This window comes from Triturus cristatus, chromosome 3_2, assembly GCF_964204655.1.
Source record: "Triturus cristatus chromosome 3_2, aTriCri1.1, whole genome shotgun sequence".
Taxonomy (NCBI): Eukaryota; Metazoa; Chordata; class Amphibia; order Caudata; family Salamandridae; genus Triturus; species Triturus cristatus.
This window is the reverse complement of record NC_140584.1, coordinates 628,807,307-628,825,460: the sequence shown is the minus strand read 5'-3', so window position 1 is coordinate 628,825,460 and position 18,154 is coordinate 628,807,307. Positions and strand designations below refer to the sequence as shown.

At 45.7% G+C, this 18,154-nt stretch overlaps 1 protein-coding gene across 1 annotated transcript in view; it reads left to right on the top strand.

The window, feature by feature from the left end:
- The window catches only part of VWC2L (von Willebrand factor C domain containing 2 like), a 641,767-nt gene extending 629,821 nt beyond the window's left edge, over positions 1-11,946 (top strand). Inside the window, exon 4 of the mRNA XM_085648556.1 lies at positions 11,317-11,946. Coding sequence (XP_085504682.1) covers positions 11,317-11,465 — 149 coding nt within the window. The 3' untranslated portion in view covers positions 11,466-11,946. The remainder of the gene's footprint in view (positions 1-11,316) is intronic.
- The last annotated feature ends 6,208 nt before the right edge of the window (positions 11,947-18,154 follow it).

The window sequence follows — 18,154 nt, the reverse complement described above, 5'->3', positions numbered from 1 at the left end:
CTGGGGAGTCCACTCTGGAGTCACTGTGGACAAGGGATTAATAATGGCTCCTATCAGTTGGGTCCACAGTGTCAGCATGCCTAAAGGGAGCGAGACACACGCGCGCAATCTCTCTCTTCCAAGCCGTGAAGCAAGTGCAATCTGTTGGAAAAATAAGCCTGAGTCAAACCCAACCTAAGAAACGGCAGTAGCGGGCAACAAACTACCTAGAAAAGCGTAATGTGTTAATACAAAGCAGTACCAAGCCTGGTCTGGGTGCTTAATGTGATAAAACGGGAGGCTAGGGAGTATGGGAAAAAAATCTCTGCCCTTTCACAAAGCTGGTAAATGGAAGCAGCTGACGCATTCCTCACGGTGATGTCAAATTGTACCTTGGGAGATAAAGGGGGGAGATGGGGGCGAGCCGACACGAGACCAGTTTATTGTGTGTGAAAAAGGCCGCTTTTTTGAAACAGGTGCATATCACAATTTCATCCCTTGGCCACTGCCTTACAAAACTAAACACCTCACTATACAAAAATTTCCTGACCCCTTGTTCCTCCCCTCACCCCTACGATCCCCACATCAGTTCCCCCATCCCACAAAATACAACATAACATTCCATAACCATAATATAACCCAATCCTACACAATCTAGCCTTTCCAAATCCTAAACTCCCCTGACCGTAATCCCTACCTGCCTTTGTGCTACTGTAACTAACCAACCTCTAATCTAAACTTATCCTATATGGTTACCCTTTCCCTGTTCCTACTCACTAACTACCAAACATATAACAACAAACTCCAGCCAATCCCGGCCAACTGTCAACCACCCCGCCACCCAGAAAAAGGCGGGAGTGTAGGCGGATACACCGCCTCCCTCTTTTTCTGCCCCCCCCAACCGTTCGACTTTCCTTTTTATTTTTTATTTTTTTTACAACGGTAAACTCCTAACAACCGTGCTAACACCTCCCGCAATTCCAACAAATACAGGTCCATGCCGAGCCGAGACAAGTGTACCCCATCATCCCAGAAAAAATCATGCGAGTCGTACCGAATTTCCCTATGAGCAATCCTACCAATCCCTAAGTGCCGACAAAACCTCGCCATCTCAGTGTTCATCTTCCCCTAGCTTTGTCAACTGCCCCCGGATTGACCGCCCCTCTCCAAACTCTCCGAGGGACAAACTCTGTCCATACAATGGAGCACCCTGCCCACTGAGCTTTGATCAACGACAAATCCCTCTTCATAGCCCGCATCAGCGTCAAACCAGTCTCCCTGACCATATCGTTTTCCCCCAGATGTAACACCAACACATCCGGGCACCTACACGCCACCAAAAGACCGTTCAGCACCGACAGCAACTCCTTCCAACGCATACCCCCCCTACCCCGTCAAGCCACCGAAAATAAGTCTTTATTGAACCCCAAACTGTCTCCAAAGTAGCTCGAGCAGGTCTGGACCTGCGCCCGTTTCACAAATGAATGTCCCACAATCCAGATGGACATCTCCCTGGCGAGGGGACCCATAACCGAACCTGAAAGGAGAAACAAGAATGAGACACAAGAAAAGCACCAGATAACATTTCTTTTTTTTTTTTTTTTTACAAAAATTTTCCCCCAGCAGCGCTGCGCACATAACGCTGATAGCAATCCAATGACCACCTACCCAGCTTCATAATGTCCCCTCGCCCCCAACCCCGAGCATGGGCCTCTGACGCCGCCCCAATCCGAAAGGAATGCGTGCCAAACCCCTTCCCGTCGATCCCCATCCTACCCAGCGCTTTCCTCAGTGCCGCTAACAGCTGGGAAGCCTTTACGCACCGCCCATCCCCATGAGCAAAGACCAGCCCTCCCTGCTCCCCCAACAAGGATTTCCACCGCAGCCTCCACCGATAAGGACACACTGGCGACGTGCGCCCCTTTTCAAAACCACCCATTTCCCTTTGCTTTTCTGATCTGTTTTCGCCTTTCGAAGCCATATGTTAACCTCCTCTGTACTGAAAGAAACCTCCCCCCAAGACAAACCCCTCTCCCCTTTGGACCCCAACAACTCTGAAACCCTAAATGCCCCGAAAAACATCCAGGACATGAGCGTAGAAAAAGAATTGCTTCCCCTTCATCAAAACACACTCCAGGCAACACCATAAGCACCCGTTCCAACAGTTCCCACGACAAAGGTCTCCGCACTCGAGAGGCGCGCCCACACTCCCGCGCCCTGCCCCCAGTTCACCCGCGGAGGGGGGTAGCCCCACAACAATTTCCCGACTAAAGAAATGCCCGCCACCTTGCCCATGATCGTGACCTTTGTAAGCCCCTTCTCCACCAAGTCCAAGATAAACTGTATGACATCTTCCTGACTAGCCACCCAGGAGGCCCTCCGCCTTGCTCCCGAACGTCAAGCAGTGCTGAATTTAAAATAAGAAAATGGTCTTCCAAATAAATATGCAGTGAAATGATACTACTCATCCAATCAGAAGACTGTGAGACCAAAATTATCCTGGATGGGACAAATACAAGAATAGGGAGGAAAGCTAGCAAATCAAGAGCAGACAACAGAGCCATCCAATCATGAGGAAGGGGCTGAAGTAAAGCCCACTCTATGTATCTGTAATATTTGGAAACAATAAGTCTGGTAAACAGACAGATAAAGCTGTTTTTAGTTGATACTGAAAAACACATGGACCAGATCACAAGACATTTTTGACTGACCTCTCATATGTTCTTGGTGGTAAGCTAGGTGCAAACACCCTTTACTACCATAATATGAAAGCCGGTTATTATCGGTGGTAACGTATAACAAAAATATCTGTAGGGCTGCATTATGTTTTGATGGCATAGTGTTGTGTTGTTTTTATGCTGCTGTGATTTTTGCCCCATTTTTGCATTGCTTTGTTCTTATTGTCTCGCATTCGTTCAAATATATTGGTGTGTTCTACCCTGTTACGATTTTGTTTGAGTGTTATTTTTTTTGTGTTATAGTATTATGTCCTTTTCTGTTGTTCACTATAATTACCTGAGGTAGCATTAATCACAAAGTCACATGAAAGTTGAATAGTTATTGCTTTATTGGCATATATTATTATAATTATAAGTTATAAAATAGCAGATCCCAGAAGCGCATCCAGTCCCAACGGCTTTTCTGTGTCTCATCAACATTCACTGTAGAATCTTACTTTGTCATCTTACTATGTCACTACTAATAATTCATGCACACAAATACACAATATACATGACTATACCACATTACCTTGGAATCAACAAATTATTCTTAACCAGCCAAAGAGCAATACCTTTATTGCATTGTCCAGGAACAAACAACCACTTACCCTCCATTTCTTCAACTGTCTAAGCCATCTCAGCCAAAAACAGTAGCAAATACCTTGCTTAAATGTAGTACTTCTGGTACTCTCTTTATGTGGGACAGCTCCATTTCACCCTGTTCTTAGAATGTCATCTTACAGACCAGTTCAGTGGGTGGAAGTTTATGGGGTCATTGGCATCAAAGGGCAAGTCTAGAGAAGTTGGGGAAGAAACCATTCGATAATTCAATGTTCAAGTGACAGGTATTTTCTGACACATAGTGTTATAATTAGACCCCTAATTTTTTTGTACTATTGGCCACACGGCAAGAAATGAAAATGAGAAAAATTCCCCTGTTTTAGTAATAAAAATAAATAAAAAGGAATAATGTGGTTGTAGTGGCCCCTCAGATCTCTGTGCCCTCGTGCCACTGCACCTGTTGCACTGTCAATAGCTACTCCCCTAGGCCGCAATGCACTTTACAAGGTGCATGAGAGGTGACATAAATAGTTACAGGAATACGAATATGTTTGCTATAGGAAGAAAGAAAGGGCTCTGGTTAGTCTATAATTGTAAATTGTAAATAGTATATGTTACAAATTAAGTTGACTGGGGTGTGAGCCCTGGTCAAGCAGCAACCTAGTTAGGGCAAGGCACAGCAAACCCAAAATTAACCTTTGCTCAGCCCCAAGTAGCTTGGCAGAGAGCAGTCGGCTTAACTTAGAGGCAATGTGTAATGTGAAATACTTGACCCAGTAACCACCACACAAACAAAATCCCACATCAAGTTAGAAATATGGAGCTTAATTTAATATATAAAACAAGACCAAAACGACAAATATCCAATTAGTAGAACCAGAGTTTTGAATTTTTAAAGAATGAACTGTAGAATAGCACCTAAAAGCAGAAAGCACAACAGTGGCTGTCTGGTAACCCTGAACCATGTTGAAGTCAAATGTTCAGGCCAACCACGATGGAGCACAGGTCGGATACAGGGCCAGATTAGTCCCACTGAAGTTTTCCCTTTTAATTTGTGTCCCATTCGCGTTGGGGAGGGTTGCAGGGGGAAGGGGAGCGTCTCGGGTGGTGGTCGATGTGGCACAAAGAGCTGGTCGGGTATTGTGGACGGGAGGGCTGGAGCTTCATGTGGTGGTCCTCTGTGTGCAGTTGATGCTTGCTGTACAAAGAGATGGGATGGCCGCGGCTCGCGCAGAATTTCCATGTCAGCAACGCGGTTCCGGTGCGAACGGGTCCTTACATGCTCACTAGGAACTCAAAGGCTTGATTTCTAGAGCTTGTGAACCATACCAAGGGTCCAGGACCTGAGAGGCACCACTTAGGAACACACAGCAGCTGGGTCCAAGAGTTGGTTGGCAAGACCTTTATGTCCCGAGGCTCAGGTTAGGAGGCCAGCAGACTAGCCATTTGATTTACTCTGTCATCTTGGGTTCAAGATGAAGTTGCAGGTCCAGTTCTTCTTCCCTAGGCAAGAGGGAAGCAGGCAACAGGTCAGCACATCAGAGCAGCAGTTACTTTAGCGCAGCAGTACAGTGACAGTCCATCTAGCAGCACAGCAGTCCTTTTTTGTGTCAGGGTATCCACAGGTTCAGAAGTATACTGAAGAGTTGGTGTCTGAGGTTCTTCTTTTATTCCCTGGTGTCCTGGTTCTGGATGGTAGGAGAAGCTTCTAGACAGTGGCTTTGAAGTGGCATGAATTTCCTGCATCCCCTGCCCTGGCTCTAAGGTAGCTGAAGTGACAATGCAGGGTCATTAGGCCCTTTCTGTGAAGGCAGATCACAGGTTATTCAGGTGTAAGTGGGTCTGTGCTAAGCTCCGCCCTGTCCTCCCAAAGCGATACCAAAGGAGATGATGGACGGAGCGTTTGAGCAAATCAAACACTCACCCCCAGTCAACTGATCTGGGTTTAATCCATTATCATTCTTTAGCTCACTCCACCACCCCAGTTCAGACATGGCCATATGCAAATCAGTCTGACCCTGTGCCTCATGGGAACAGTCCAGCCCGAACTGCCAAACCATGTCTTCCCTGGACCAGAAACAAGCATCCTGGGACCGGTTTCGGGTTCATAACCCTCATCAGCCAGGTTATCTTGAATCCAGTGGCAAAGTGAGCAAGGGACCCATGTCTGGGCATACCCTGCTAACTTAGAGCAAACATGACATTATTCTGCATTCTGTCCATAAATAATTCTTTTTGCCCTGTCCTCTCAGCAGATGGCCCACTCAGGCACACCTACTCCCTCCATTGTGTGACTGTCTGGGAGGAATTGACAATGTCTGCCAGTTGCACCCAGTTATATGACCCAGGCCAGACTTTAGGCACAAAAGGGCAGACAAATGTCAACTTTCTAAAAGTGGCAGTTTTGAAATTGTGATCAAAGACCAGACATCTCTACTAAACATGGCTTTTCACTCCAATTCCAGACACCAAACATTATCTGGCATCTCTTCCCATGTGGAAATTACACTCATAAAATGTAAGGGGACAACTCCAATGTTATCCTATGGGAGAGAAGAGCGAATTTACCAGGAAAAACTCATTTCATTACCAGGACATGTAAAGCTTAAAAGTACATGTCCTACTTTTTAAACACATCACACTCTGCCCTTTAGGCTGTCCAGAGCCTACCCAAGGGCTGACTTATATGTATTAAAAAGGATGGTTAAAACTGCACACACAGACTCTGCAATGGTAGGCCTGAACCATTTTTAAAGGGCTACTTAATGAGGTGGCACAAACAGTGCTGCAGGCCCCTTAGTAGTATTTAATTTACAGGCCCTGGGTACATTTAGTACCACTTTATTAAGGACTTACAAGTAAATTAAACATGCCAATTGGGTATAAGCCAATCTGGCATGTTTTAGGGAGTGAGCACAAGCCCTTTAGCACTGGTTAGAAGTTGTAAAGTACCCTAAGTCCAACAAAAATAGGTTCAGCAAATTGGAGGAGGCGAGGCAAAAAGTTTGGGGGAAGACCATCCTAAGGCTGACCTCTCTCACAGTATATATATAATCTTGGAAAAGTGACCCTGGTGTGCAAGTCTTTTCTGTGGATACAATCGGATATTGAATTTCCTGTATCTACAAACCGGGTTCCGGCACCCGGACATCGCACCGGCCCCGTTTGGTGAGGAATCAGCTGTGCTGGAAATTTTCACTATATATATATATATAGGGATTGAAGCACTTTTCTGTGAGTAGAACGTTACAGTGGAACCTAATTTTAGAGTTAACAAAAAATTAGTGCTGAGTGTTTATTTGTGAGCCCCTACTTTTTTATTTTAATGGAATCCATTCCCCTACTTTTTTATTTAAAAAATGTGTCCCAGGATGGCAGAAATAGCCATGGCCCATGGATAAGGCTCGGCCGTTCCGGGCCGTGGGGGATGGGTGGGGTGGGCGGAGAAATTGTATACCTCAACCACTGCCTCGCATTCCACGCACCCACCAGAGACCTCCGCTCTGCCCAACTGGCCCTGGCTACCCTACCACGTATCTGCAAGACCACAGTCTGAGGAAGATCCTTCTCCTACCTCGCAGCAAAGACCTGGAACACCCTGCTTCTTCCCCTCAGGCAATCACCGTCACTACCTCAATTCAGGAAGGACCTCAAGCCCTGTCTCTTCGACTGAACCACATCAATTCTGTGACGCAGCGGCGGCATAAACCATGCACGACTCTGAGACTTATTTACAACGTGACGCATCTAGGGAGATGCGTCACGTTGTAAAGCCCTGCGCCACATTAAACCTGCGTCAGGTTTAATGTATGCAGGGTGGGAGTTCCGTCAGAAAAAGCCTTGTAAAAGTGACACAGTGAAATCTACAAGATTTTACTGAGTCACTTTTCAGAGACCGCTGCGACGAAACATTACGCCTGCTTGAAGCAGGCGTAAGGAGTGGCGCAGCACGTTAGGTATGGGCAGTCTCTGAAAATTGCTGGAGTTGCGTCGTGCTTGCGACACGACTCCAGCAATGCGCCGCCCTTACACCATCAGGTGCGACATGCATCTGTCTATCCCTGGGCCACGGTGTGCCGCATTAACAATGCATCCGTGGTGGCGCATGGGTAGAATTGCGTGTCGTATCGGTACTGGCGCATCCCTGCTGATATGCAGGGATGCTCCAGTCCTTGTAAATCTGCCCCTCTGTCTTATCCTTCTTGTTCAGAGCAGACAAGGACAGGGATTGAAGCACTTTTCTGTGAGTAGAACGTTAGTCTGGAACCTAAGATTAGAGTTAATAGTCAATTAGTACCAAGGGGGTCATTAGGATGGCGAACGGAAAGTCTGTCTGCCGCTTTTCCGCCGGTCGGCAATCGTTCCGATTGCCGGCGGGGCGGAGCTAGAGCACAATATGGTGGCGGTGCCTAGAAGGCACCGCCATCCATATTATGATGCATTGAGTGAAAGGCATTTTCATGGCGGCGATGCCGCCATGGAAAGGCTGGCGGAGATGTGCTGTGGGGGCCCGTTGCAGGCCAGCAGGGGAGAGTGGGGGGTGCACTTGGGGGGTACCCATGGTACCCTCCTGCAGTTCCATGTACAAGGTGGCAGGCACCACGCGATGCCTGCCACGTTGTGCATGGAAATGCACAACATGTTCATTTGGCAAATATGCGGAATGCGACCGCCAGGGTGGCAGTCGCATCCTAATCAGTGGAACGGGACCGCCTCATGTCTGGCGGCCGGTCCCAGCACCGCAAGGATGGCAGGCAGACTAAAGTCTGCCTGCCATCCTAATAGGCCCCTAAGTGTTTTTTGTGTGCCCCTACTTTCAAATTTTTTTATACTCCATTCCCCAACTTTTTTATTTTAAAAATGCATCCCTGGATGGCAGAAATAGCCATGGCCTATGGATAAGGCTTGGCATTCGTGGCCATTGGGGGAAGGGCGGGGTGGGCAGGGAAGTTGCACACCCCAATAACTGCCTCGCATGCCATGCAACCACCAGAGAACTCTGTTCCACCCAACTGGCCCTGGCTACTGTCCCACGTATCTGCAAGACCACATTCGGAGGAAGATCCTTCTCCTACCTCTCAGCAAAGACCAGGAACATCCTGCTTCTCCACCTCAGGCAATCAGCATTACTGGATCACTTCAAGAAGGACCGCAAGACCTGGCTCTTAGACTGAACCACAGCACCTTCGATGGACCTGCAGCTTATGCCAACCCCGCACCATAAGACCCTTACGGGTGAGTAGTCACGCTTTACAAGCCGCCTGATCGATTGAAGCCACCTGAGTGAGAGGGAAAAGAACTCTGTCTTTTCCTTCTTGTCCAGAGAAGAAAGGACGGTGTCCATTTCTCCTGCTCCGCTATTGTCAGCTGCCCCCCCCCCTTCCTCAATTTGTGAAATTAATCCAAAAAAGAAAGAAACACTTTTAAGGAAATGTCGTCTTTTTCTGACATTTTTCTATTCCGAAGTGCAGTCCGGGATGGAGAGAAAAAAAAGGTTTAAAATACAAAAAAATTCTAAATAAAGCAAGCTAGAGTGGTCACAAAGTGACCAGATTGGTTTTATTCACACCCAAACACATTAGCGCCACTTTACAGAAAGTTTGCCAGTGAAGCGCTACCTTTGTTTTCTCGTCTTTCTATGAACAACATAGTTTTCCCTGGGTTGGGAAGTGCACCATTCCTGGAGGTACTACAATACCTGGTTGATGAGTGGAGTGGAAAATGGTTAATCAGCTATTTTTCTTATTTTAGTTTTTATAATATGCCCCTCTGCTCTGTGTTCAGGGATGTGATCTTTTTAAACCATACTGCTTATGTTTTGTAGAAATATAAGCAATGGACATTGAAACAGTCCCTTCTGGGCCCTGTACACATCTCCTTAACCTTTCAGGCAAAAACACTCATTGATTTCTGGATATTGAGTGTAAAAACGTTAAGGTAACCATGTTTCTGCTTACATTTCATATGCTTTACTTAATCTTGCATTCCCTATGAGTGTTTGCTTTATCCAGGACGTTATTACTTTTTTTTTTTCAAGGCATCATATTACTCTTGTCTAGAACATAATTTGAATTGAGTCGCATCCATGTGTTTAATGTGGGGCACAATTGGGTTGCAGCTAAAGGCAGTGCAAGTTTCTCTCAGTGGGGCAGTATGCTGTTCAGTGGGGGAAAAGGATGTGGCACTATGGCCAGAGCTGCCGTATTTGGAACTGGGCAACCAGGTCACTTCAGCCATGCTAGACCTTAGAAGGCCCCGCTAGAGCTCAGTAGACATGGTGTCTTAGGTTCAGAAGGTGATCCCTAGCGGTGACAAGTGTGGTTTAACCTTGAAGGCCTGTCCATCACAATCCATACTGTAGTTCACCTCCAGTCTTGCGGACAGGCCTATGAAGCCCTAGAACGACAGTGACTGTCACTGAGGTCACAGGGCCCTTGAGGCCAGTCCACTTCACCCATTGGTACCTCCATTGGCCTTGTTTCTGCAAAAGAAGTGTACTCACCAGGGGTCAGCAATGTAGGATTTGCATGCACACCAAACTAAGTTTGCAAACTTCACGGTCTCGCTGCTTCATGGACAAACACTTTTAACACATGCTGCCTGCTTTGGGACCACTGGAATTATGCAGCAATGGAGGACAAAATTATGTCTTAGTGTTCGCTGTATTGGCTAAATTATGCAGCAAAATAAGGCTGCAGCCTAATGCAGTAAAGTTTCTGATACTTTATTATTTTGACTTTTTACACATACTAACAGTCTCTGCAAAGTCTTTGCCTCATTAGCACCAGTGTAACATACAAATACAGCAATGAGAAAGGTGATCAGTCAGCCTTCAAAAAGGGCCCTCCACTGTGCAGCAACACAAGTCACGTTTTTGTAACTTTGATCCATTTGAGCTGCAAACATTTTGTTTAAATCCTCAGATTATGCAGCAGATGATGTACAATGTGGCAAATATGGCAGAGGCATAATTATGTGGAAAACATTTGCAAACTATGATATTTTGCCATTCATGTTTGAACTGCTCTTGTGGAAGAAGGGAGAACTGTGTGGTAAATGAAGATGCAGGGTAGCCAGTAGAATAGGTGAAACAGGATAAGGTTTAAAGTAGGAGTCTCATGTTACAGCAAAAGATGGTAGTAAGGAAGCAGAAAGGCCCCACTGGGAGCAGCATCCTTGCTGCTAAGCCCACGCATTCCAACCGACACTCACTCAAACCATCCACACATCAACATTCTATTACCTGACAGTCAAACTGGCTGAGCAGCAGGGGCATATAACTATGGAGAGAATGCATAGCAAAGACATGAAGATACCACACAGTGCTGATGACAGAAACTGCATGGCTCAGAGACAAATGGCTTGTGATTCCACTTTTAAGCTTCTTTGGGACATTCTGTGATTGGAAACATATCCCATTTTGTGAATGTATTTTAATGTCACTAACTCATATTAAACCATAAATAAACATATGTATCCATTGGTTGAATCGAATAACATAAAAGGCTGTAACTGGGCAGTAAAATGCCAAATAAATACTAAAAATTGGGATGTTTTGCTCTTTCTGGCCACACCTCTGACTCCGCCCAATGACCCGATTCTCAGGATATTCCTGCCCTCTGATTCTCCGGCCACAGTTCCCCTACTATTTTTCCCCACTTCGACAATGGATAGCAACACTTTACATTAAAATGAATGGATACGTTTTGCTGGCACATTCTGGACTTGCACAAATTACCCATGCATAATTGGCACATATATCTGCAGTCTGACCACAGCCCGTGGTTCTTGTGATCACGCTAACGAGCTGTAGGGAAAGACTCTGTAAGTGCCCATTGAACTGAATTTTGTGATTGGGCGCAGTTTCACAGGTGCTAGTTTGTTCATATTCGTTTTTTTTGCAAATTGATTCACTGTGTGATCTTGGAGAAAGTAATATCTATAGTTGATCCCACGCCGAATCTCTGCATTTTTCACTAGGTGTTCTCTGCAAAATAACTCTGCTCTGCCTCTTTCTACACACCTCTAACTCCGGTCCCTTTCTGTGTGTTTTTAGGTCCAAACTGCTTTGCAGGAAGCACGATCATCCCTGCGGGCATCGAAGTGAAGGTGGACGAATGCAACATCTGCCACTGTCACAACGGGGACTGGTGGAAACCAGCGCAGTGCTCCAAGAGAGAGTGCCAAGGCAAGCCGGCGCGCTAGGGCAAGGCCCTGCCAAAGGACACACAGGCCCACAAGGGGTCATGTGCCACCACACTCTGCCAATAGGAATCGAGGTTCACGGGGATCACGAGCAAAAAGACCCTTCGGGCAGAGGGACGCAGGTACATGCATCGACTCTGCCTCTTCGCCATGGATACCTACAAGGGTTCAATTTGCCAATTCTGATTTTGTACGTGGTAAACCTTGAGGATTGGGCAAAAGAAGAGTGGAAAGTGGTCCATTCAAGTTTGGAGGTGACGTCTCAAGCGCCCAGAGGCCTTTCCAGTTGCAGGGCCATGAGTTGTATTTTTTGGCATTGTGACTTTGGACGTTGGAGGCCCTCCCAAACTCTCCTAGTGCCAGCTTATTCAATGGAAAACAATGTTCTTGTTTTTTTTTTTTTTAATTATCAATAATTTCTTTTTCTTGTCGCTGCTTCGATGTTGGGACTTTTCACCCCAGCAAAATGTAAAATGTCTGTTTTAAAAAAAGAAGCAAATAAATTGTGTGTGTGTGGTTTTCTTTTCGAACTGGTGGTGATAGTGAACACACTGTGGCGGCACAGTGCAGTGGAACACTATCGATTGGCTATATTTGACTAGGCCTTCGGCCACCTCATAGAATTTGCAGACCTATGGAAATACAGGTGATATGTAAAGCATGTGCGTTCCCTCCTCTAGATATAATCAGAAAATATTGAGGCCACACTGAAGAACCGGGACCTTATGGGCCTGGCGGCGCAGGGTACGCCTTAATCTCCTGAGTTCACCTGCTTTGTCGAACAGAGACATGGGACACTCCGTTGGTCGTAGAAGATAAGGTTTATTAGCTGCATCTAAGTACAGTTGTCCCAGAAGTACACTCGGTATGTTCTTAGGAGACTGCCACTTTACTTCGTGGCGCACAATCTTTTATAACACACATATTCACAAAGAACACTCCCAATGCATACAGGGTTAACCAATGAGAAGAATGTGAAAACAAGATATTAAGTAACTCAAATAAGCCTCTCTTCCAACTGTGTTTGTCACCCTTCCCCACAAGTTAATCAGTGGTAGTGTTTATAAGTCGACTTGCAGGTGGCAGGACACATTTGTATGCCCCGGAGGACAGTTGTGAAATGAGAGAATATGAGTGAAGAATAGCGAAGGCCAGAGGATAAGATAAAGTCAGGAAAGAATGGTGCGAACCAACAGATAGTCGAGACAGGGATCAGTCAAACCAGATGAGGATTAGTGGAGTCGGCCAGACCCCGACACCAGCTTTAAACAGAGGCAGGAGGTTATTTGACACGTTGCAGTAGGATGAGGGAAAACAACACCTCGTTCACCGTGCTGCCTGAGTGAGGGCAACACAAAATGGTGGAAAGACACAAAATGGTGGCTAAATACGAACGGGATCGGAAACCGAATTACCTCAGACCCTCCTTTTGCCATTACTCAGGCAAGACACACAGACTCATTTTAATCTGAGTCGACGTCAATGGCCATGAGGTCATCAAGCTGTTGCTGCAACATCATTTTAATGCTCTCCGTCTTTCGTGGCACAGGCTTTGAGACACACATAGTGGCACAAAGACCACAGATGGCGGGGCCACACTGCATACAGAGACAACAGGAAAAAATTATGGCCAAAACCATTCCAAGGAATGTTAATACCTTCCATCCCCATTTGGACAGTAATCCCCAAAACCATTCCAATAAAGACCAATCTCCTTCGTCCTGATGAATCGACTCGGAGATCACATGTAATTTGGAGATGGCTTGGTATACCGTAGGGGCGTCGTTAGTTATATAAATGCAACAGCTAGATCCGATGAATTTACAAACTCCACCATGGTCCGCAAGAATAACAACCAGAGCAATCCGGTTCTGCAATGTCATGAGACGATCCGCCTGAAGTTCAGCTGTGAGATTACTCAAGGCTCCCACAGTGACATCTATGGTAGTCTCAACAACACGAACCAATTATCTCATGTTTCTACTGTTGGCCATTGGGCCCCAAAAAGGGAGAAATCCTTTAAGGAAATCACCTCCCTCTTGTCCTGCCGTGTCTTTAGAATCAATAATCCCTCTGCCATATCTGTTTATGTGATGTCCCGAAGGAGCAGTGTATGTAGGAGGGAGAAGAAAGGCTATATAGCACGTTCCTGAAAAATCCGTCGGAAGCCACGTGTAGGCTCTATCGTGGCAGACAAAATACATGCCCTGGGATGGCACTAACGGTGGTCAATTCTGAGATGTGTGAATGTATGTATGGGAACACAAACTCTTTCCTTGTCCAGTGTCAGTAGTCTGGCCATTCATTTGTAAACAAAAGTTACCTCGATGAGGCACAGTCCAAATTGGTGGAGATTTTCCCTGTTTAACTCTATCTGTAAGGCTAGTAACGTAACGAGTCACGTTCCAACCATCGTATGCCCGTTTCTCATCAACAGGAACCCTACTATTCTCCACAATTCTAGCCATAGCCACTATTCCTTTTATCAGAGAACTATGACTAAAATCTTGTCCACTACCATATGAACCAACTGGACATCTGAATCGGTTCTGATATGCATTTGAAAACATCACAAAATAGGCCCAAGCGGAACCTTCATAAGAAAATGGAAGGGTTAAATATGGCATCCCTTTGTCTGTGGTATGAGGCATAAGCCAAAACACCCAACAGTCGGTTGTGTTGACTACCAATTGGTGTTGATGCAACAACTGGACAAATGAATTGTTAAAATATTCTGTTCTCCTGATTAGTTCTTGTTGGGGAAGCGTATGTAATTGATGTGGGGAGATAGTAGAATGGAGAGGCAAGGAAATAGAAGTAGGGACAGATTTGTGCTACATAGCATGAACAATCCAACCTACACAAGCCAATAAGGTACTAAAAAACATAAGAACACACAATGTTATGCCACATTGACTGTACACTAATTTACAATATTTCTTTCTCATCTCTTCCTTCTTAATATTCTTTGCCACTTTGACATCCATCCTCTAAAATTGTTGCTCACGGCAATCTTCCTTACTCACTTGGCTGTGATTATTAGCCGTCCTATGACACTGCAAGTCCTGGGGGCCTAGCCACTATACAGGTCACGAACCAAGACTCCTGCCGTGACCCTGCAACCTGGACAGATGATACATGTCACGAAAGAGATGAAAATCTCAGGTGTCCTTGACCAGTCTAGGCCTTAAATTATATTGAGTTCTGTTCAGTACAGTTTGGTCCTGAAATAGTGTCTGTGGATCTGTAGTGTTCAATCGGAGATGTGGCGGTACGGCTTCTTGTAAAACGTCGTCATCTTCTTTCTCTGACCGAGTTCCATCTAGGTGTGCACTACTGAAAGGTACAAACCGAGGGACCCTTTCGCCTTCAAAATCACCTACACCCTTACGGACCCACTGGTCAAAAGGCAAGGGCAAGGGCACCTTTTTGCAGTGCACGCCATGGATCCAGTTCTTTTTCCCTTCGACCTTCACTGCTGTACGTGTCACCAGAAGAACTTGTAGAGGCGCCTTCCAACGAGGTCCCAAATTCCTTGTTCTCTGAAAATGTTTCACACAGACCCAGTCCCCCGGTTGGATAGAATGACCTGGGTCTGTGGAGGCTTCTGGTAAAGCGTTTTGAACCTGTTGATGGAGAACACGTAATTTAGTGGTGAGGTCATGTAAGTAGTCAATCAGCATTGGATACTGTATGTCAGAATACTTTTTAGGGCGAGGGACTCCCCAAACATTAGCAGGGCGCCCAAAAACAACCTCGTATGGGCTGAGTCCCAAACGAGAATGTACAGCTGTTCTAGTGGATAGGAGACCCAAAGGTAAAGCATCGGGCCAGGCAAGTCTAGTGCTAGCCTGTACCTTTGCAAGCTTAAGTTGGAGAGTGCCGTTATAGCACTCTACCAAACCTGCTGATTGGGGATGGTTCGCCGCATGGAATTTTTTTTTTGCCTGATACCAAGACCGGCACACACCTTTTTCATAATTTGGCCCATAAAAATTAGCTTCCATTGTCACTCCAGACAATGTGTGGCAAACCAAACCTAGGGAAGAACTCTTTCAGAAGAACTTTGGCAGTGGACAAAGCAGTGTTGTCTTTCAGGGGGTAGGCCTCTATCCACCTGGAGAAGGCACACACCACCACGAAAACATATTTGAGATTGTTGCATCGTTCCATGTGAATATAATCAATCTGCAACACCTCAAAAGGATATGTTGGGGGAGCAAAATGACCTGCTGGAGTTGGGGTTCCCTTTCCTGGATTATGCATCAAGCAAACGATACAATGCTTCACTAAATTATCTGCACATTTTGGAATCCCTTCGTTCAGCCACACTGGAGCCAGAAGCTTACATATTCCTTTCGCACTGATATGGGCTGGACCATGTGCCATAGCAACTACAGGCAGTACAAAGGCATCTGGTAACAGCCAACTCTGATGATCTGACAATTCTACCCAACATCCCATCGCGTCTAACATTCCTGTACTCTCTTTCCACTTACTAAACTCTTTCTCTGTAGCCTCTCCTTGAATCGATCTCACACTTTCTATTGTATCCTCACACATTCCTTTTTCCTGGATCCAATTTGCAGGGCCCGCAACATACATGCGACTCATAGCATCTCTGGCTGTTTCTTTCGCTACCTCATCCGCAAAAGCATTCCCGCGACCAACATCATCAGTAATCCTCTTATGCACACTACACTTTATGATTTCTATCTGGGTAGGCAAAGCAAGTGACTCAAGAAGATCAGTTACCAACTGACCATGCTGTATTTTAGTACCGTGGGAGGTAAAGAATCCACTTTCCTTCCACAAATGACCAAAACTATGTGCCACACCAAACGCATACTGGCTGTCGGTATATACATTCACTCTCTTCCCCTTAGATAACACACACGCTCTGGTCAAAGCTATCAGGTCAGCTGCCTGAGCTGAATTATGTCTGATGCGTGCTGTCTCCACGATTGTATGCAAGGTGGTAACAGCATAAGCTGAAGTTGTTTCACCATTAGGGAGTTTAAAACAAGAACCATCCACCCATAGGATCCCATCCGGGTCCATTAGTGGTGTATCTTTCAAATCAATCCTACCTTTTGTCTCCTCCTCAGTAAGGAGAAAACAATCATGTTGTTCCTGAATACCTTTCTCCTCTGGAAGAGGTAACAATGTGGCTGGATTTAAAGTGTTACATCGTTTGATGTGCACATGACTAGCCAAGAGCGTCAGCTCATACCCAGACAAGTGAGCGCTTGTAAGAAGCTGCGTTTTTGTCCTATTTAGCAAGGTATCCACTGCATGTGGTACCATAACAATAAGAGTGTTATCTAGCACCACTCCAGCAGACTGACGAATAGAAATTGCTGCTGCTGCTGTAGCTTTAAGGCAACTAGGCAATGTCTTGGCTACTGGATCTAATGTAGCCGAAAAGTAGGCACATGGCCGCTGCTTGTCTCCAAATCGTTCTGTTAAGACTGAAAACGCACAACCCTCTCTTTCATGGACATAGAATGTGAAGGGCTTACTGTAATCCGGAGTACCCAACACAGGAGCAGGGCACAGAGCAGCACGTAAATCAGAAAAACTCTTCTGACATTTGTCAGTCCAAGGAAGGGGTTGGGGTGTGTCTTTCAAAGTGAGTGCCAACAAAGGTTTAGTCAACAAAGAAAAATTTGGAATCCACTGTCTACAATAAGAGGTAATGTCCAGAAAGGCACGCACTTCTCTTTGTGTGGATGGCACAGACATTTGTGCAATTGCTTAAATACGTTCTGGGGTCAGTCGCCTTCCCTCCTTCGACAAGAGATGACCTAAATAGGTAACCTCTTGGCGGGCATGTTGTAATTTAGAAGGTGAAACCTTATGGTGAAGGTCAGACAAGTGACGCAATAGTGCAATAGTCACGTTCTTGCAAATATCCTCTGAATCAGCAGCAATCAATAAATCATCCACATATTGAATAAGGGTAGCACCTGGCGGCAAAGGAAAAGCATCAAGCTGGCATTTCAGAGCTTGGCTATAGATGGAGGGACTTTCACAATAGCCTTGGGGTGCGCGCTTGAACCGGAAACTTCGGCCTCCTAAAGAGAAGCCAAAAATATCCCTACTCTCTTCAGCAATGGGGATGCTGAAGAAAGCATTTTTCAGATCAATAACAGAAAACCAAGCTGCCGAGGCAGGTATCATAGTTAACAGGGCAGTGATATCTGGAACAACAGGAAACTGCGGCACAACAATTTTATTAACCTCCCGGAGATCAATAACAAAGCGATAAACAGGAGGCTGAGAAGGATCAGTGCGTTTAAGAACCGGGAGAACAGGACTATTGCATACATTTCCCCGCGTCTCCTCAACCACACCTTTCTGAACGAAATCATAAATAATAGCAAAAAGTGCTCTTTCACCATCATTGGGAATTTTGTATTGAGGGATGCGTGGCAATTTAGCATTGGGCTTGAGGGTAATGACATAGGGTGGGATCTCAAGACAACCAACATCATTTGGACCCGTAGCCCAAAGTGTTGCAGGGAGAGAAAGCAATTCAGGTGGAAATTTATCTTTAGACAAATACATTGGAGAAGTCAGTTTCTGCCCCAACACGAGATGTACACCAGAAGGAGAACAATATATCGTTGCATGCAATCTTTTCAATAAATCCAAACCCAACAGATTTTCACCGCAACCAGTCGTTA